Source organism: Zalophus californianus, chromosome 14, assembly GCF_009762305.2.
Source record: "Zalophus californianus isolate mZalCal1 chromosome 14, mZalCal1.pri.v2, whole genome shotgun sequence".
In the NCBI taxonomy this organism is placed as follows: domain Eukaryota; kingdom Metazoa; phylum Chordata; class Mammalia; order Carnivora; family Otariidae; genus Zalophus; species Zalophus californianus.
The window spans coordinates 41,384,505-41,406,648 of NC_045608.1; the positions used below are offsets into that span (position 1 = coordinate 41,384,505).

At 35.9% G+C, this 22,144-nt stretch overlaps 1 protein-coding gene across 3 annotated transcripts in view; it reads right to left on the minus strand.

Annotated features, from left to right (window-relative positions):
• NDC80 (NDC80 kinetochore complex component) overlaps nucleotides 1-22,144 on the minus strand; it is a 54,546-nt gene that overhangs the window by 29,349 nt on the left and 3,053 nt on the right. For 2 of the 3 annotated variants that reach the window (XM_027577308.2, XM_027577310.2), the window contains 8 exons: nucleotides 19,647-19,770; nucleotides 19,396-19,568; nucleotides 18,596-18,698; nucleotides 11,674-11,763; nucleotides 8,902-8,995; nucleotides 7,571-7,677; nucleotides 6,674-6,818; nucleotides 3,097-3,302 (listed from right to left, as the gene is read on the minus strand). In XM_027577308.2, the coding sequence (XP_027433109.1) occupies nucleotides 3,097-3,302; nucleotides 6,674-6,818; nucleotides 7,571-7,677; nucleotides 8,902-8,995; nucleotides 11,674-11,763; nucleotides 18,596-18,698; nucleotides 19,396-19,568; nucleotides 19,647-19,770 (1,042 nt within the window). The remainder of the gene's footprint in view (nucleotides 1-3,096; nucleotides 3,303-6,673; nucleotides 6,819-7,570; nucleotides 7,678-8,901; nucleotides 8,996-11,673; nucleotides 11,764-18,595; nucleotides 18,699-19,395; nucleotides 19,569-19,646; nucleotides 19,771-22,144) is intronic. The other variant, XM_027577309.2, reaches the window with a different exon arrangement.

Consider the following 22,144-nt stretch of genomic DNA (forward strand, 5'->3'; position numbering starts at 1 on the left):
AAAAAAAAGAAGAAGATAGCAGGAGGGGAAGAATGAAGGGGAGTAAGTCGGAGGGGGACACGAACCATGAGAGACGATGGACTCTGAAAAACAGGTTTCTAGAGGGGAGGGGGTTGGGGGGATGGGTTAGCCTGGTGATGGGTATTAAAGAGGGCACGTTCTGCATGGAGCACTGGGTGTTATGCACAAACAATGAATCATGGAACACTACATCAAAAACTAATGATGTATGGTGATTAACATAACAATAAAAAAATTAAAAAAAATAAAATACAGGTTTACCAAATTCTAAGTTCAAAGACTTTTGGGATCACCACTACAGTGTACTTCTCTTCTTCTTCTTCTTTTTTTTTAAAGGTTTTATGTATCTGACAGAGAGAGAGAGACACAGTGAGAGAGGGAACACAAGCAGGCGGAGTGGGAGAGGGAGAAGCAGGCTTCCCGCTGAGCAGGGAGCCCAATGTGGGGCTCAATCCCAGGACCCTGGGATCATGACCTGAGCCGAAGGCAGATGCTTAATGACTAAGCCACCCAGGTGCCCCTACAGTCTACTTCTTATAAATGTCTATCTTTCTCCTTAATACACAGGGACAGAGATTACCTAGAAGCTTAGAATGAGGGAGTAAAGATAGTCAAGGCAAAGCAAAAGTATGGTGAGACAGGGATTAAAAAAAGGAGCCAATGTTTGCTGCTCATGCTGAATTGTTCTTGCCACATGAAAAATTATATACGTAGGTGTGCAAAATACAGATTTTTAGAAATACAAAATAGTAAAAACCTGACTAAGAAACCATTTGTATCATGCCTATAATGCACTTTATAAGGTGACCAGGATGAAAAACCAATATTGTCCCTTTGGGCAAAAAGAGCTGCTTTGTTTGATCTACTTTTTTATTTTAACAATAGTGATAACTATTTATAAGAAATAATGTATTAAGGAAAGTGCTGAAAGTAATAGGATAAAAAACGCAATTATCTCTGGAGCAAAAGAGAGTCTAAATTTTTCTCAGTGAGGTACAAATTTTAGTACTATACCTACCAATAAACAAACATTGTAACTGAAAATACTAGGGTATTTTCAAAATAGGGTAGAAAACTTTAAAATTTAATTTTGAAACTCCATTTTTTCCATTAAAAAAAGAGAGAGAGAGAGAGGGCCCTTTGAAAGACACGTTTTATTACCTTTTCTTAGAAGAGTCTTAACTCACATAACTTTTCTTAGGAATGCAATAGTGTATATAGCAGAAAAAAATCACTTTGGAACGATTTGATAGAAAAATATTTGGTCCCTAGACAACCTGTTAACTTCTTGTTGTTTTAGAATACACTGGTGTCACGTTCATGATTATGCTAAATCACTAAGAAAAAGTTCTTGTCTGCTGCGAGCTACGTTAAAAGGTCAGAGTAAAGAGTGCACAGCCAGCCAGGCAGAAGGAGAGAACATTCGTAAGGGACTGCCAACAAAAGTAAGGATAAGCTTTATCTAGAAATTCATATGGCCAATATGCCCACTTTCTCAGTCTTATCTATGAGGATAATGTGCTACCTATAAAACTGAAATGAAGTCAAATACTTCGATTCTGGTGAAGGTCACTAGTGACTGCTGTTACCAAATCTGGCAGAAACTTTTAAATCCCGTCACTGCATTTGATACTGCTCACCCCTTCCTGACTTCCTTTTTCAGCTTCTGTCCTCTTGACCTCTCTGGCTAGTCCTCAGTTTCTTTTAGGCCTCTCTTAAGGGACCTTTGTCCACTTTAAGATGCTGGTGCTCCCTTCCTCTTATGCATTTTTCCTTGGTGAATTCATCTACTCTGGTGGTTTCAATCACAGTACATTCTGATTTTTACTTAGTCTACAATGCAAACCCTCATATTTTATGCAGAGGTTCAGACTCACAGAACAATAGCCTATTAGAATGCCCCATGGACATAACAGGTTCAGCATACCATCTCTATTCCTGACTGGCCACTTCTCTTCTATTTTGGAGTGAGCGGTACTATTGCTTGCCCCATTGCCCAAACCAGACACTGTGAATGCACCCTTTTTCTTTCATCAAGTCTTATTCCCTCTATTTCCTAAGTAGTCAGAGGTCACCCACTACTTTGAATCTCCACTAGCATTATCTAAATTCAGCTCATAACTTCTCACCACATTACTGCCACAGATCCTTATCTGTTTTGCTCCCTTCCAATCCATTTTTCACATGTCCAAAAATGTGATCTTTCTGAAATGTAGTATCTGTTTAAAAATCTTAAGGGTTTCTTGGAGCTTTCAGAATAAAGCCCAAACTTTTAAATATGAAAAGAATCTTTATTGTCTGGTCTGTGCTTTTTCTCTTGAGTCTTCTCTTTTGCTGTGCCCCTATCCTTTGCTATTAAGCTCCTAGCCATATGAAAAGATTCTGATGCCAGAGTATAACACGCAATTTTCTCTTGGAGCTTTCCCATATACTTGTTTGCTGACTCCCCTACCCTTGCCAAGATAACTCTTACTTACACTTCCCAATTCAGTTCAGGTATTATCTCTTCAAGGAAACCTTTCTAAAAATCACCTCATACATCTTCCCACACCACAGACACTACATATGGGTTAGGAATACTATGTGCTTCCGAAATACCCTGTGCAAACATCTCTTAGAGGTCTGATCTCATGGTCTCATATCAACTAGATTGGAAGTTTCTTGAGGGGAGAGTCTATCTTTTTATCTTTATTCTTCTAAGCTCAGTATGGGAAGTGGCACACAGCGGATCTTAAACAAATGTTTGAATAGTGACTAGGTAAATGAAGACTTGACTCATATCCTCTTCTAGAATAAAAGGCATGTGATTTATGAACATTATTTTCACGTACTTAGAGACATTTTTGCTTATTTCTTGGTTCATTGCTAAAAAGTACAGGCTACCTTAAATATGACTGAGAGAAATTGGGGTGTTACTGAATTGACAAAAAGGGATGAGTGTGTTTAGTAAAATGTCAATGTTAAAAAGTTTTAACTCTTTAGCCAATTTATTCTACCCATTCAGTTTTTCTTAACAGGGATAGACCTTTACAAATGTCAGCTCTAAGTTGCCACTCTGGAAATGGTATGACATACCGCCTCTTTGCCTCTGGCATATTTTAGCTCTTCATTCCACAACTGCTGTTGTTCAGCCTCCAGGTCCTTGGTTAGTTTATTAATGGTCTGCTGCAGTTCATTTCTTTCATGATTTATTCTCTCGATGTCTGCAACTGAGTACTTCTGGTTATCGACAATATTCTGTAGGCGAGTATTCTCCTGTTTCATTGTTTCATATTCTAGTTCTGCATTAAAGAAAACAAATTTGTTAAATTCTTTCAATTCCTACAAAGAAATTGAGGCTATTATTTATTTAAAACATGGTTGAACCAGATTTTAATTTTTTTAACTCAGTCTCTACACCCAGTGTAGAGCTCAAACTCACAGTCCCAAGCTCAAGAGTCGTACACTCTACCAACTGAGCCAGTCAGGTGCTCCAATGCCATTATTTAAGAGACTTGATTAATAGGTCTAAATTTCCAAGTTATTTACATGTATATTTTTCTCTTCACTTTTTGGGGGTGATTCTATTTGATCCCACTTTGGTAATAACATTCCTGAAAGATGATACAATTAAAGTTTTATGTTAGAAACTTACTTCCCTATTGGCTTTTATGATTTTCAGAAAGTGCTACATGAAAAAAATATGGCTTTACATATAATGATTAGGATTAAGAATTATTACATGTAAGAGGGATAGTCTGCCAATGATCAGTTCAAATGCTTTTAATACTCCAGCATGATTCTCTGCAATAAGTCAGAAAACCCACAAGTTTTTCACAAATATAAAAATATTTATGTTCAAATACATCACTTTATTATTTCACTGACATTTTCAGTAGTTTGATCAAATATTAAATCACTACAGTCGTTAAGTTCTTGCTCTATTTACCAAAATTTGTTTTTTTTTTTTTAAAGATTTATTTATTTGAGAGAGAGAGAGTGCGCGAGCACATGTGAGTATAGGTGGGGGGGCAGAGGAAGAGAGAGAATCTTAAGCAGATTCCATACTGAGTGCAGAGCCTGATGTGGGGCTCGATCTTGATCCCAGGACCCCAAAATTATGACCTGAGCTGAAACCAAGAGTCATACGCTTAACTGGCTGTACCACCCATGCACCCCTCTATTTACCACAATTTGTAAGCAAGAATGACTATATTATTTTACTAAGACAAAATGGTACTTACAAACAGCAAATGATTATACAAAGGGCAAGAAAAGTTATCAAACTTAAAATATTTGGGGTTATACAGGATGGTATTTTCCAACCTGTTGTTATTCGTAGCTTATAAAGAATAGGATAGTACTTTTAAGCAGGCTGGGGTAGATGGATGAGAATATGCATGACCAAAGGGGCCAAGACAATCATTCCATGGGCTGACAGGATCAAGATCTTGGCTTTGTTATAACTCATTTGTAGCACTGTACTTGGAAAGTTCCACACTTGAGCTCAAAATAAAAACAGCTGAAGTAAAACATTTATCACAGGAATCTGCACAAAAAATCCACAATGTACATTATTCTCTCTCTTTCTTCCTTCCTTCCTTTCCTGTCTGTCTCCAGACAGTTTTAATAGGTCTCTTTGGGGCGCCTGGGTGGCTCAGATGGTTAAGCGTCTGCCTTCAGCTCAGGTCATGATTCTAGAGTCTTGGGATCGGGTCCCGCATTGGGCTCCCTGCTCCTTGGGAGCCTGCTTCTCCCTCTGCCTCTCTCTCTCTCTCTGTCTCTCATGAATAAATAAATAAAATCTTAAAAAAAAAAATAGGTCTCTTTGATTCTTGGCCATGAGTGACTTTAAATAATCATGAAAGTTAAAATATTCAGAACAGAAACATCTTAGGCTAAGTTATCAAATTATTATCACAAACTAAATCAATCTGGGATGGCAAATGATCGCTAAAATATATCTCTCACCTCTTTAGCTTGCAATTACTGGGAAAAAAAATCTCACAAGAAAAGTAGGAAGTACGAAAATTCTCTTGATAAATACCAATGAGGAAGACAGAATATTATAAAGTATTAATTGCATTACAAATATTGCCATAATAAAATATTAGTCTATGGTTTCTTGTCATCATGGAGAACAAACATTAGGGGCCAAGTGTAAATTATTTAAAGGCTTGGTTTAGAGAAAATCTAGTATATGTAATCAGAGTTATTTGGAAAAAATAACCTGATTTAACCAAATACTCCATGTAATTATCTTTGACTTGACGGATGGTTAATATTACTAATACTAAGCATTAAATCAAATATCCTAGGGACTATCTACACAAATTCTATGTGGGACAGACATAGCCTGTAAAATCCTACAAGAATAAAACTGAAGCAGACAAACACCTAGAAAAATAGTACAGTAGGTCCATAGAGTTATTCAATTTGCCATCCAATGGCTCTGTGATGTATGAATACTTTGCTTTCCTTCTGGCAGTACAGAAACATCAATCCATGTGTTACAGTATTTTCAATTTTATGATTATGATATGTGCTTATGAAAAACAAAGTTAGAACACACAGGATATAAATGTTTTCTTTAATTGGGCTTTTGCTTCCAAAGAATTGTAGTATTTCCATCTTACTTTTTTTTTTAAAGATTTTATTTATTTATTTGACAGAGAGAGAGACAGCGAGAGAGGGAACACAGCAAGGGGAGAGGGAGAGGGAGAAGCAGGCTTCCCGCTGAGCAGGGAGCCCGATGTGGGGCTTGATCCCAGGACCCTGGGACCATGACCTGAGCTGAAGGCAGACGCTTAATGACTGAGCCACCCAGGCGCCCCTCCATCTTACTTTTCAAACAGCTTAAGCTGCCAAGTGGCTTAGAAGGTAGTGAGGGAGAATAAGACAATTGTAGCAGACTGAAGCCAGCAGAGATTTAAGAATCTGGCTTATTAATTATAAGGTGGAATAGAATATATATTTATATTAGGCAGCATATGTTTTTAGGTTAGGTCCCTCTTAGTTTTAAAAAATCAGACACCTGAAAACATGTTAGAAGGTGTAGTAGAGGTTGAATAATGGTCACCCAAACACATGAAATCCTAATCCCTGGAATTTGTAAACATTTCCTTATTTAGAAAAGGGGTTTTTGCAGATATGATTACATTAAATATTTTGAGATGAGATTGCCCTGGATTATCCAGTGGGTCCTAAATGCCATCATAAATGTCCTTAAAAGACAGAGGCTATGAGAAATGGACACAAACAGAAGAGGAGACACACATACAGAGGCAAGGCAATGTGAAGATGAAGGTAGAAATTGGAGTGACAGGGCCAAAAGCTCAGGAATACCAACAGATAAGAGAAGCTGGAAGAGACAAGGAATGAATTCTCCCCTAGAGTCCTTGGAGGAAGCTTGGCCATAATAAATTTTGGACTTCTGGCCTTTAGAACAAATTTCTTTTGTTCTAACCTACCAAATTTGTGGTATTTTTTTTTTTATAGCAGCCTCAGAAAACTAATACATGTAGAAGGCATTGAAAACTTGGTGGCCTGCTATAGCCATTCACCATTAAAGGAAAAACAATATGGATGACAAAGCTGTCTCTGTATGTGATTAAAACCCAGGCAGGTCCCCATTCCAGTATGAATGTCCTCTTTTAGCATTGGTTGTGCTTACCTACTCTAGAAATTTCTTCATCAAGTCCATTCAATTTCTGGTCAAGAATGGCTGAATGAGACTCCAAATTGCTCATGTATGCCTGATATTTTTGAACATCTGCTTGTAAGGAAGTTTTCAATTTTCTCAATGACTCTAGACGATTCTTTAAAAGAAAAGAAACCATATTATTCTAATTGATAACCATTCCTTTACTTGAAAATAACAAAATATTATTTAAATTCATCTTAGAAAAAGGTGTATTAGCGTTTCCTATCCCTTTAAGAGGAAGCCAAAGAACTAAAAGGGAACTTTGCTGTTATTACCTAATTAAGAAGATGTACTTTTCAGGAAGTCAGTTTGGGATACAAAAAGTCAAGGGCCAGAATTAAAAAGCACAAACATTTAAAATCTGATATTTTACAGAACAGTCTGGGCACTTCAGTATTATAATACCCAAAATAAAATTAGGTATCTGGATATTATCATTTAGCTTTTAGAAAGCCCTTAGAATACAGTATATTACATAAACCCACTTATCACCATTCCCTTTTCACTAATTACATAACTCAGGGCTTCTTGTAAATTGTGCTCCCTAGAGGCATATAACATAGGGATCCTGTTCAAAAGATCTTTTTGGTCTTATGTAAATAGGTAAGACTCTTTCATCATATTCTGAACACCATTAGTTCAAGACTGATAGATCACAAGGGAAAACAAAGCTCTAGAGATACCAAACATGTTTTCATGGGGAGTTCTGTCCTATGTAAAAAAATTAATTTTTAAGAAGCTTATTTTGTTATTTTATTTATTTATTTATTTTTTAATAAAGAAACAGCTGGTATTCTCTAAGGAGATCCAAGAGTCCAAAAGAGCTAAGTATATAAGCCTATTGATGAAATAAACATGTTTACTAACCGGTTCTTTTTCTCTTTCTTGTTCCAATCTTGCAATCTGTTCATTCAATGCTTTGTTTTTTGCTGCTAATGATTCCAGCTTGGAAGCATCAACATTAAATAAATCCTCTGGAGAGAAAACCCCAAAACTTAGTAAGATCTCAATTCTGCCTAGAAACATTTTTCCCCAGTTCTTCACCATTGCTCTTTCCCTTACTTCCTTCTTGGTCTCTGTTCAAAATGCTACCAGTTAAGGATAGCCTACCCTCTAGAATAGCAAACCTTTCCCTTCACTACACTTTCTACCCTCTTACTTGCTTTATTTTTCTTCATAGCACTTATCAACCTTTGATTTATAGTGGTTTATTTGATTATTATTTGTAGTAGAGGTAACCTCACAGGGCAGGGATTTTCTATTTCTTATTCATTACTGTATCCTCAGTGCCTAAATAGTGGCTTGCCCACTGTAGGTATACAATAAGTATTGTGTGAGTAAATGAATTCACTAAATGCTTTTTATATTAGATCACTATGAATTTTCCTCTTTCAAAATGAAACATCATTTACCTTGCTCCTTTTCTTATGTCGACAAGCTGAAATTGTCCTATTATTTCAGGAAGATATGTCCAATGGGAACATAGGAGAAATGTTTTTACCTTTTGTGGCAATACTGGCAAGGTGATATTCTCCTGTTTTGATTGATTTCATTGGAGAAATAGTTTTACACATCTTAAATTTATCTGTTTTACCCACCCTTCTACCATTTTACATATAAGACTATTTCAGTAAAAGAAAAAAACAATTAAATTAATTCCTCTGGAACATTTTAGAGTTAGCTAGTAAATACTGAATGTCCCTAGGTTATAATAGAGTGGAACCATAAACAATTTCTTTCTTTGGAAATATAATGGTCCATTAACTAAATGCCTACCACACATTTTGAAAGGACCTTAAGTGTTTTGATTAACTGGTACTTCAATTTCTCAAACAGTAAAACAAGAATATCATAGGAATAACATTTGCTGATTATCTTCTGTGATCCTGGTAGTGTGTTTGATACTTTATGTACATGGCCACCTAATCTTGCAAAACTTTGTTAGACAGGTTAAGTAATTTGTTAAGGTCACGTAGCCAGGAAGAGGTTTTGCCTCAGGTCTGACTCCAAAACTGGTATTCTTTCTGCTTAACTATCACTTCTCTTCACCAAAGAAACAATGAAGACAAAAATTAGTAGGCATCCAAACACATTTAGAGTAGCTCATATAAACACTGGGTGTGGTAAAATGAGCTACAACTCCATGAACAGAGTTTGATACATGACTAAGCAAGCACACTAGGAATGAGAACACTTACTCAGCTTTGACTGCAACTCTGCATTCATCTCTTCAAAACTGTCAGCACCAGTCATGAAACTTTCATAGCATTTTATGGTGTAGTCCAAAAACAACTGATTGGGTTAAGCACATTTAAAAAAAAAAAAAGCTATTATTCTCTATTTAGTTTGTTTCATTTTTCTAAGTGAAAATTTAAATTTGAGGGCGCCTGGTGGCTCAGTTGGTTAAGCAACTGCCTTCGGCTCAGGTCATGATCCTGGAGTCCCGGAATCGAGTCCCACATCAGGCTCCCTGCTCAGTAGGGAGTCTGCTTCTCCCCCTGACCCTCTCCCCTCTCATGCTCTCTATCTCATTCTCTCTCTCAAATAAATAAATAAAAAAAAATCTTTATAAAAAAAAATTTAAATTTGAATTAAAAAAAGAAAAGTCAGAAATACTAAGTAGTTATAAGAACTCCTATAAATGAGACACAAACCTAGGATATATCATTAATTATGCTGCACAGACTTAGTCTGCTACTTCTAATGTGAATGAGGATAATAAAGAACACTTAAATTTGGATAAAGGTTATAATTAGTAAACAGTAAGGAAACCATACCTTCAGAATTTTGAGGTCAAACAAGGAAGCTTATTAATAAATATAATTCAACATAAAATGCACATTCATCTTTATGCAATCAACCTTATGAAAAACTTAAATGAACTGATGATGACCTAAGTCCAATTAAACTAAGTCTCGCTGTGAAAATCAGAATAAAGGCTATAGTTACACTGTGACTTCAGTCTAAAAAAATGGCATGGTTAGTAGAGATCTAAATAGCAGAATATTAGCATTGTTAATATTTATCCAAGAGAAAGTAACACTATATTCTGCAGTTATGAGGTGTTTCGGTCACTGAAGAAGCATGCTTTGTCAGGAGATGAGGATAGCTGATAAATAAATATCCCTCAAGACAAACCAATTCCCTTTGTGCTGATTCTCCGCCAACTAACCAACCTTTGTATTACTTGGTTGATATGGAAAGGTTACCCTGAATGGTCAGTATGAGTATTCCTGTAACTGAAAAGGTATACCACTGATGATAAAATAATACATTTTCATTCTATTTCAGATCAATCTCTTGTGAATTTGGTGACAGTGAATCAGTTTAAGCTTCGTCAATTTTGATTTTCCAGATTAAAAAACAAATTAAATTTCTGCAGTCAAATGCTCTGCTACTAACAAACTGAGTTTCTGGATCCACAAAGGTGAGGCTCAGAATTTGGTGAATTTGGGTACTTTGATAACCTTCTTTAATTTAAAATATTTTTTTACAATATTTTATACAGAGCAGCACTTTATAATTTCCAAAGTGCTGCTCTGTGTATTATCATTTGAAATAATAGCTAAAATAGCAAGAATAACTTTTACTGGTTTAACCTTTAGGATAAACGTCAAAAAATTTAATATTTAACAAGTGTTGTATTTGGCTGCAAAATGAGGTACAGATAAATTTAGTCCAGTGCACATATTGCAACACGGGAGGAGAATTCTCTCAAGAGTAGGATCAAAGGCTAACTGCTTCTCCAGCAGGGGACATTGCTGAAATAGTAAAAGGTATGGTTACTCTCTTTAAAAAAAAAAAAAAAAAAGTAATGAAAAGTAGTAATAAAAAATGAGACTAAGGTTCCTTGCCACTTTTTTTTTTAATGTCAAATGCTCCAAAGAGTAGATTAGAATTAGCAGAGAAAATAGTTTTTCTTTTTAGGGACCTGCATGGTGATTGATCTTTTACATGTGCTAGGGCACATTAATGTTTAATCTCAATATTATAAATCTATTCCTTGGAGTTGGTGTTTGCTCTATTTAGACACATAAATTTGCTTATTTTAGGAAACAGGGTGGGGTCAGTTACATAGTTTAGGCTCCAATAAAGTATGGCTTGGGAACGAACTTAGACCATGTTTACTTTTATCTCAATCCCTTTTGGAAGTGGTAACTCGGATCTAAGTGGTAATATGCCTAATATGCCTAAATAAAAGGCCAAACAAAACATGTATTAAATATGTAATATTTAAGACTCAAAGACTTATGTTGCCAGTATTGGTATCTTCATTCTAAAAGGTACAGGAGAAAAGAAGTGTTACATTTATATACAAAACAATTACATGTTATGATTTAATTCCAATTTCCGTGCATTTTTTACTTACTAACATTTTATTTATTAAAAAAGATCTATTTATTTTAGAGAGAGAGAGAGCGAGTGACCACGCAAGCATGTGGCTGCACATGTGGGAGGAGGGGCAGGGGTGAGGGAGAAAGTCTCAAGCAGAACCCAAGCTGAGTGTGGAGCCAGATGAGGGACCCGATCCCATGACCCTGAGATCATGACCTGAGTTGGACGCTTAACCTTACCATTTTAAATTTCTATGCCTACTTAATTTTAAGAAATGACAATGTGATTCCAAGAATAAATCTATTAATGTTAAAAAAATTCAATTTTAGAAGTTTTTTGGGAAGCAAAAAGACTCCACTAAAGAGTATATTAATTTTTTTTTTTAAATATTTTTATTTATTTTTGCGAGAGAGAGAGAGTGAGCGAGCACAAGCAGGGGCAGGGGCTGAGAGAGAAGCAAAGGCCCTGCTGAGCAGGGAGCCTGGGGCAGGGCTTGACCCTAGGACCCTGGGATCATGACCTGAGACAAAGGCAGAAACTGACTAAGCCACCCAGGCCCCCGACTATATTAATTTCAGTAGTGACACAGTTAATAATACCAAGATAACTATAATGTTTGTGGTAATGTAAGGTACCTTATTATGCATAATTCCATCTTCAGTTTCTTCTCCCCAAGGCTGTCCATCATCAAATAAAGGTGAGCTTTCTTTCATGGCATTATGTAACTAATAAGTAAACAAGCAACGTATTTAAGTTGATGAAATGTGAGAAAAACACATAGCTTTCATGTTCTGAATCATTTTAGTGTCATTTTTAGAAGCATTTACATTACTGCATGACAAAGTCTCTAGAAAGGTCATTTTATTGAGCATTAAAATGTAATCCTTTTAATATTTTAGTAACTAAATCCATTAGAATTAAAAAAGGATGGATTCCATATTTAGTTCTATTAAATATGCTGATCTTTATGCTACTATTAATTCATTGAGAGCATATACACACATTTTAATGCAACTCTGAGAATCTAAAATAAAAAAAAAATTGCCACATAAAAGGTGAACCAAAAAGGATTATTTCTTTTCTATGAACTCAAGTTTGGTGCTTAAATGTTATCCACAGACTGCTTCAGTATGTATAAATATGAACTTCAGATTGGTTACAATATGAAATATTCAGAAACAGAATTGTTTAAGCTTGAAAGTGCTAAGATAATACATTACAGCAAAACAGTCAGATGTTTATAAAGGAACATTGCTAAAGGTTTTTAAGGCAAAGAAACTCCATTTTGGAACACCTGTTTTTATAAATTTTTCTAAAAATAAAACCTTCCAAACATGAAAAAATAACTAGAAAGTGTAAATGAAACTGATATGTAATGTAAAGATGTAAATGTTTATCTAGTATAATGCACACTAAGCTTCTAAGAAAAGCACCATGTATTAGGAATGAAAAGGAAAATGCAGTTTCTGCTAGAAATATTTCATTAATTTTTCTTATCCTAGGACTTACATATCAGATTCCTAAGTTCTTAGCCCAGAGTTGCTTGCCATATCTACTTCTTTCCTATTCCAAAGATACTCAAAGAAGACTCATATAAGAGGTGAAAAGAGCTCCGCTGGGGCTTTGATCATCTGCAGAGCCAAGTCAGCAACCCCATCTGGCTGGAGTCTGGTGCACAGGTTTGCCTGATTAGCTTCCCGAAAAGAATCTTGCCAGTTTTGGGGTCTGTTCTGTCTCTTTCCTCCATTCTGGTAGGGAATCGAATCCATAGCCCTGCCCATTGCTGAATATAGCCTCCAACCCTGCTAATCAGGAAACCTTACCAGAGCTCATGGGAATCTCAATAGCCCACCCTCTAGCTCCAGGTACAGCAGCAATTGAGTGGAGAACCTGCTCAGTGGCTCTGCTTCTGCAGACCCAAGACAGTAGCCCTGTTATCTGGGGAGTTAAGCATGCAATTCTCTCTGATTTGATTCCCAAAAAGCCCTGCTGGTCATGAGGCTTGTTCTGAAGCTCCAGTGGGACAGGGAAGATAATTTATGGTGCTGTCCAAAGCTGAATACAGTCTCCAGGCCCACCTGACCAGAAAACCTAACCAGAGTACCTGGGAACATGTGTAACCCACCTGACAACTCTGATTAGAGTGGCACTGGAGTGGAGAATCTGGCTGGTGGCCCTATCATCTGCAGGGCTGGGATGGTGGCCTGTTAGGCCAGGGAATTTGGAGCATAGTTCTGCTTAATTTGAACCCCAAACAAGAGCCTTTCTAATCTTGAAGCGTATACAAGGGCCCCTCCCAGGTATGGAAACTAAATTGCAGTTTTGCCCTCTGCTTTTTACAGCCTTCAGCCTGCCTGACCAGGAAACCTAACCCGAGCATATGCGATGCTGTGTAGCCCATCCTACAGCCCTACTTACAGTGACACTTGGAGAGCACAGCTCATGGCCTTCCTTGTATGTAGAGCAAAACCAGTGGTGGCTCCTTCTGTTCAGGGAATTCAGCACATACTCATACCATGGGTATGGGGCTGTTCTGTTGCACCACGAGGGCAGGGAAGCTAATTTACAGCACTGCCTATTGCTGAGTATGGTACTCAGTCCCAACTATCCAGGAAATCGTGGCACCTACCCTATAGTCTCACTTGGGCAGGGAACCAAGCCAGCAGTCTTCTCTAACCGTTCTCAGACAGTAGCACTTCCCCCTCTCCCCTAACCTCACAGCTTGGGCAGTGACCTTTCCCAAAAATAAACCCTGATATAAGCCCCACCTGCCCAAGTACGTTACCAGCTGATACCTCTAAAAACCCAATCTGAGCTGACTGGTAAAGAAATGTCTCTACCAAAGAGAACCTGTCAAATGTGGAAGAGACCACTTACTCAAACGTGCAGGTACCATCATAAGGAATCAGGATCATGAAAAATAAGGTAAACATGACTCTACTAAAGGAAACACAATAAAGCTCCAATAACTAACCCTACAGAAATGGAGATCTATGAACTAATTCAGAATAATCCTCTCAAAGGTGTTTAGTAAACTATAAGAACACAGAGCCAACTAAACAAAATCAGAAAAACAATGTATGAACAAAACAAGAAATTTAATAAAGAGAAATTAAAAGAAAAAAAAATCAAACAAATGAGAGCTGAGAAAAAATTACTGATCTAAAGAATTAAACAGAGAGCTTCCAAAGCAAAGTCAACCATGCAGAAAAAGCAGTCGTGGGCTAGAGGACAGGACATTTGAAATTATCCAGTCACAGAAACAGAAAAAAAGAATGAAAAAGAGTGAAGAAAGCCTATGGGACTTACGGATCATCATCAAATGATACAGTATCTGCATTATGGGAATCTCAAAAGGAGAAGAGAAAGAGAAAGGCACAGAAAGTATAAAGCAATAAGAGACTTAAAGCAATGAGATGAAAGTATAAAGTATAAAAAGAAAGTATAAAGCAATAAGAGACTTAAAGCAGTAAGTCCCAAATGTAGGAAGAAAAATGGACATCCAGATCCACGAAGCCCACAGGACCCCAAACAGGGCTATGTTGAGACATATTAAATTGTCAAAAATCAAGACAAAGAATTTTGAAAGCAGCAAGAGAGAAGGGAGAAGTTACATACAAGAAAATCCCCATAAGACTATCTGTGGAATTCTCAATAGAAACTTTTTAGGCCAGGAGAGAAAGGGATGGCATATTTAAAATACTGAAAGGAAAAAACCGTCAACCCAAAATACTATATCTGTCAAAACTGCCCTTCAGAAATGAAGGAGAGATATAGACTTTCCAAAATAAACGCTGAGGGAGTTCACCACCATAAGACCTGCCTTACAAGGAAAGTTACAGGGAGTTATCTGAGTAGAAGCAAAAGGTGCTAATTAACATTGTAAAAACATATGAAGGTAATGTAAAACTCACTGGTAACAATAAACATACAAAGTCTGCTTTTCTAATATGGTGCTGTGTAATTCACTTATGACTTTAGTAGTTAAAAAATAAATGTATTAAAAAGAACCAAAACTGCAATAACCTGTTATTGGAAACACAATATAAAAAAGTATGTAGACTGTAACATCAATAACCTAAAATGTAAAAGGGAGAAGTGAAAGTGTAAAATTTATGAATGTTATTGAAGCTATCAGTTTAAAATAGAATGTTATAGCTATTATTTTTGTTTCTGTTTTTTAAATTAGGCTCTACACCCATCATGGAGCCCAATGTGGGGTTTGAACTCATGACCCTGAGATCAAGACTTGAGTGGAGATCAAGAGTTGGATGCTTAACCGATTGAACTATCCAGGCACCCTGAATGTTATAGTTTTAAAGATATTTTATGTAAGCCTTATGATAACTACAAGGGAAAAACATGAAGTAGATACATAAAAATGATACTCAAAGTATGCTGATACCAAATATCATCAAATTTTAAAAGAAGATAGAAGAATAAGGACCAAGCAGAACAACAGATCTACAAAATGGTCTGAAAACTATGAACAAATGGCAGTAAGTCCTTATCCATGGATAATTAAGTGTAAATGGATTAAACTTTCCAACCAAAGACACAGAATGACTGAATGGACAAAAACAAGATCTAAAAATCGGCTGCCTACAAGAGATTCACATTAGTTTTAGAGATACAGACTGAGAGTGAAGGGATGAAAAAGATATACCAGACTTTGAACGAAAAGTGGTAGAGGGACACCTGGGTGGCTCAGTCATTAAGCCTCTGCCTTCGGCTCAGGTCATGATCCCAGGGTCCTCGGATTGAGTCCTGCATTGGGCTCCCTGCTCAGCGGGGAGCCTGCTCCTCCCTCTCCCTCTGCCTCTCACCTGCCTGTGCTCTCTCTGTCAAATAAATAAATAAATAAAATCTTAAAAAAAAAAACCCAAAAAACAAAAAGTGGTAGAAAGAGATGACAAAGGTCATTATATAATGATAAAAGGGTCAATCCATCAAGAAGATAAAACATTTGTAAATATTTATGCAACCAACATGGGAGCACCTAAATATATAAAGCAAATACTAATAGAACTAAAAGAAATAACAGCAATACAATAATAGTTGGAAGACTTTAATATCACAGTCTTAACAATGGGGAGATCATTCAGAGAATAAATAAATAGCAATTTGAACAACACTACAGACCAAATGGACTCAACAGACATATACAGAATATATCCAACAAAAGCAAAATATACATTCTTCTCATGAGTACAAGGAAAATTTTCTAGGAGAGATCATATGTTAAGTCATAAAACAAGTCTTAGTATGATTCAAGAAGAAATCATACTCAGTATCTTCTCTAACCAAAATGGTATGAAAGTAGAAATCAACAATAGGAGGAAAAGTGGAAAAGTCATGGGAACATGGAAGTTAAACATCACTCTCATGAACAACCAATGTAACAAATCAGAAATTGAAGGGGAAATGAAAAAGTATCTTGAGACAAATGAAAATGGAAACACAACATATCGAACTTACAGGATGTAGCAAAAGCAGTTTAAAGAGGGAAGTTTATAGCTATAAATGCATACATCAAGGAAACAGAAAGATCCTAAATAAGAACCTAAATTTACACCTCACGGAACTAGAAAAAGAAGACCAAAGTCCAAAGTTAGCAGAAGGAAGGAAACAATAAAGATTATTTAAATACAAAGAAGTAATAAAAATAGTAGGGAAAAAAGTGGAAGAAATTTTTTTTTTTTTTAAGATTTTTATTTATTTATTCATGAGAGACAGAGAGAGAGAGAGAGAGAGGCAGAGGGAGAAGCAGGCTCCCAAGGAGCAGGGAGCCCGATGCGGGACTCGATCCCAGGACCCTGGGATCATGACCTGAGCCGAAGGCAGACGCTTAACCATCTGAGCCACCCAGGCGCCCAAAGAAGAAATTTTTTTTTTTTAACATCAGAGACTAAAGGAGGCCATCCGAAGTCTGGCTAAATTTTTAGGATTCTGTTAAGTGGGAAAGATAATTAGAACAAGAAACCTATGATGTCTCACTGATTCCTACAATCTCTCATTGATTTTACAGTGTTCAGTTCTACCACCTCAAGCAAACCAAGATAGCAAAGAGGAAATTTCAACCTATATAATAGACTTGGAGGCATCTCAAGAGGTCCCTCCCCAATAGAAGCCAAAGCAGGTACTCCATGAGCTCCTGCATCACTGTGGAAATGCTGTCTCCTAACCACAAAAGAATGACATAAGTTGTTTAGTGAAACAAGGGTAAAGTGTTCTATTGACAATAGGAGTATTTGCTGGTGGGAAAAGAGAAGTAGTTACCCAATGTCGATGGATATCGCTGAGGAGAGACAAATTGAATGCACAGATGTTATATATTAAGTTCAGTAAAATGGTATTGGATTTCTACTCTTATCTTGACAATGGTGGCGCTGAAAGTACTGAAATGTATTCTGGGTCAAAAATCCATCCACCTAGTGCCTGCCTATATTTTGTTAAGGGACTGTCGATGGACAAGAGAATATCAGGAGGACAGTATTAGTTTTAAGGATTCCAGCACTAAGGACAGGAACTCAGAAACTATAGAAGAAGAGACTGAATTAGACTAAAGATCTGTATTTCTCAACAGTCAAAATACAGCACATAAATCAAAAGGAAAAAAATATTTGTATCATATCCATACGAGCTAATTACCCCAGTTTGACTGTTTTGGTGCTCCTACAAATCAATAAGAAAATAGAAAAATGGCAAAAGACACAAATAGGCAATTGTAATAAGTGTGAAATATGTTCAAGTTGAGAAAAAGATTGCAAATAGGAAAGAAAGTTTTCACTTGTTCATTTAAAATATTGATAAACTTAATACATAAGCAGTTTAATTTATAAAGGTTAAAATAATATATACATAAAATAGGACAAAAAAACCCACGAGAAATATCAGTGACAAACCATACAAAAAGACAATTGCTTTAATAATATATATATTAAACAAGCTATTTTTTCATCTTTCAAATGGTAAAGATTTTAAAACAATGATGTTTTGGGAAAATGCATATGTTCATACATTGCTGAGGAGCTTTTAACTGATGCAAGTTTTCTGAAGGAAAATTTGTCAATATATATATCAAAAGTTAAAAGAAAAACCCACACAATTTGTGCAGCAAAAATGGCACCTTTAAAACTATAGCCCAAGGAAATGTTTTAAATTGTTGTCTCTGAGTTGTGGGATTATGGGTATATCATTTTCTGTGTATTTCTGTATTTTCCAAAATTTTTTGCAATGCATATGGATTTTAATTAAAAAAGGGAAAAAAAGCCAAAGTAATGTTATGTATATAATGGGGGAAATAATTTCCTGTTTTTTTTTTTTTAAGCTTTAAAACTGCACAAAAACAAATAATTTCCTTGCCAATGTGGTAATTCCTCTCACCTTTAGAAGCATTTGTTAATAGTCTGAAGAATTTAAAATCAAATGTGCTTTGAAAAATGAAAACGGATGTAGGCTTTAAATGGCAAAAGACAGACTGAGAGAGAAATAACACTATCTCAAGGAAAAAAAAATCTTTCCTACATACACATTTTAAAATGAAAAATCAAATACCTTGACGCAGTCTATTAGCCAAACCAAGGCTGCCACAATATGTGGCCATGTATGAGGGGCCCCCACTGTATACATGGAGCTTTTGGATAATGCAAAAGGATACCTATGAAAAGTTAGAAAAAAAAAATAGAAGCCAACAATGTTAATTTTTTGAAAATAAGGCTAAATTAGGCAAGAAGTTACATTAGAAAAATTCCACATATACTCCAACAGTCTTGGCTTGTTTAGAAGTAAGATATTTATTAAGATTTTGTCCTTGGTCATCTGACTCTGAAATGATTTTGTGTATTTTTTGGTTTCTTCTCTTTGTACGTATATCCCTAACACTGCAGAACTTGATTTACAACCAGTATGTTGGACTTCTCTCCTAAAAGATTGTTTGTTCCCTCAAATTCAATGTACTCCAAATAAGCCACATATGTATACTCTTCATCCTCAAATCCATTCCTCCCCGTATTTACTCTACACAGCCATTCTTGACTTCATCCCACCCCATTTTCTCCAGGCCTCCAATCCTACCTTTTTTGCTTCTATAAAATCTGTGGTATCCAGCCCATTCTAGCTATTCCTCATCACTTCAGTATTTGGAAAGCCTTATGAACTATCTTCTATAGTTCAGTAATAACCTCCAAACAGTGCTTTTTCTTGCCTTTTAAATTTATCCTAAGATACACTGCCCACAGTGACCATCTTAAAATATATGATTTCTCTCACTCAGAATCTTTACAAATCAATTGAGTCTGATTCTTTTCTGTGTTCCAACAATCTCTTAAGGCTAATAAGAAATATAACATACAAACCCAAGATCTTTAAAGATTCTTGGAACCTCTTCTTCAAACTTTGTGTCAGGAAGTTCATACGAAGGGCACAGGAAGCCATAAAGAAAAGTGAAGATCTTTAGGAAGTCTTTAACAGAAGGAGCTTGTAGAGATTTCATGGATACACTATATGCATAACCATTTTCTGTAAGAAACTACAATAATTTTTATGGAACATCAAACATTTTATAATAGAAAAATTATTGGAAAACACTTAAGAGAATATAAAATACCTCACAGAGTTGTCGAATACACTGCTGAATGAATGCTTTGTCATTAAGTGGTCGTGGGTCCTTGATTTTTTCAGAACTGGAAAATATACCAAATTGACTATTCCGGGATCCAGGTCCACTAGTTCTGAAAATAGAAACAGTCAGTCAAAACTATTTCAGTCTCTGGTCAGGTCTAAATTATTTCAAGGTGATTTTATATTTTACTAGCAGCAAAAAACATTAAAGTTCAATTCTTTTCTCTTATTCAAAGCAGAGAAAAAGAGCAAATAATGATAACTATAAAATGAGGTAGGAAGAAAAATGCACTGTGGTGCGTTGCATTCCTAATACATACACTATCACCTAAGAATGTGTATTTTGAATCCACTAGATCTTCTGTACAACCATTCTCCAAGTCTATTCAGTAACCCAAGTCCTTTCGCCATCCTTTTTAGCCTTCCACGATTGCTCCTCCACTCCTAACCCTTTCATTTACCATCATTTCCTGTGGGAAAACTGTTTTTGAGATGTTAAAATGGGTAGTATATGCTTTTTCTCTTGAACATTTTTGTGTCATGCAATATTATGTATCTGATTTTTTAAGATTTATTTATTGACAGAGAGAGAGAGACAACGAGAGAGGGAACACAAGCAGGGGGAGTGGGAAAGGGAGAAGCAGGCTTCCCGCCGAGCAGGGAGCCCGATGTGGGGCTTGATCCCAGGACCCTGGGATCATGACCTGAGCCGAAGGCAGACGCTTAACGACTGAGCCACCCAGGTGCTCCTATGTATTTAATTGTTATTTACCATAAATTTACATGGTGCAACTTTTTAGTCATTAATGGATATAACATATGTGCTCCATTCTAAGCCCTTCCTCTGCAAAACAAAACTTAATTTGTTTGTATTTTTATAATGGTTTCTTTTGCCTAACTTTGTGGCCTGATTTAGCTACCAACTGCAGTTTATTAAATATCCTTAGAATAACAATTTTCCTTATTGAACAGATGCCACAAAACTAAGTTGCAATGAACACTGCTGTAGTATCTGAACTCTGTTCATCAGAGCTCTATTTGTCCCTGCAAGTTTGCTTACTGCTTTCAACTTCTCTCCTGCCAAACGCTCTAAAAGTTCTTTAGCTTGGGCCCTCTCACTCCACAGCCCAGATTGGCTGTTTTCTCCCCTGAGAATTTGCTAATTTGAGAAACACTTTTCTACATACTGCTATTACTTAATCTTTATTTATTTATTTTTTACCCAAAAGGAATACATGTATAGACTCAGCTCTTATTCTACACAGAACTGCACTGTTAGATATCTTTTTAAATTATAAGAGATTTCCCTAACCAATCAAAATACTGCATCATTCAATTTATAGCTTAAGAGCACAGGGTCCAGAATCAGAGTCTGTGGTTTCAAATTCTGTCTTAAAATTACTTAACCTCTCTGTGCTTCAATTCCTTTTCTATAAAATGGATACAATAATAATATCTATTCATAGGGCAGTTGTGAGGATTAATTAAATGAGTTAATACAGACAAAGCACTTATAACATCTGGCTTATAAAAATGCTCAGCAAATGTTAGATTTTATAGTAATTATCATCATTATCTCTGAAGTTCACCACTGAGAGAAAAGTTACATTACAAAAATGCCTTAAGATTTTTCACCAACTGGAATGAATACCAGAAAGAGCTTAATTTGGTTTCAAGGCAAAGACTTTTCATAAGGTTACAAACATTTCATCTCTAAATATTTTCAAAACAATTGAACAGGTTTGCCTTAAAACAGTTATATTTTGTTTTGGTGAGATAAAAGAACAAATTATTTTTTCAATTTTGGGGTTGATCATTCCTTAAAAAATAAATTTTATTGAGGTGTAATTTGCTTAGAGTAAAATGTACCTGTTTAAAATGTACAGTATGATGAGGTTTGACAACGTATATACCTGTGCAATCTCTGCCACAATGAAGACATAAAGATACTGAACATTTTCATCATCGCAAAAGTTTTTTACTCTTTAACAGTCAATCCTTGCCCCACCTTCAGCACAGGCAACCACTGATCTATGTTAGACAGTGGTTCTCAAAGTGTGATCTTGGGGATCTGAGAAGACAAAGCTATTTTCATACTGATAAACTAAGATGTTATTTGCCCCTTTCATTCTCATTTTCTCATGAGTGTACATTGGAGTTTTTCAGAGGTTGTCTACATGATGTATGATATTTTAACAGATTGAATGTGGAAGCTGATATGAGAAGCTAGCTATCTTCTATTTAGCCAGATGTTAAAGAGATTTGCAAAAATGTAAAACATCACTTTTTTTACTGAAATACTTGTTTTTGGGAAAAAAATTCTTTTAAGTTAAAGGTTATGTTATTTTTGTTAACACGTAAGGGGTTATTATTATTTTACATTCAATGAACACATAATTAAAAACTTTCCAGTTTTAATTTCTAATATGGTTAATATCCATAAATACAGCCCACAAAATGAAAGCTCTTTGGAATCTTAATATT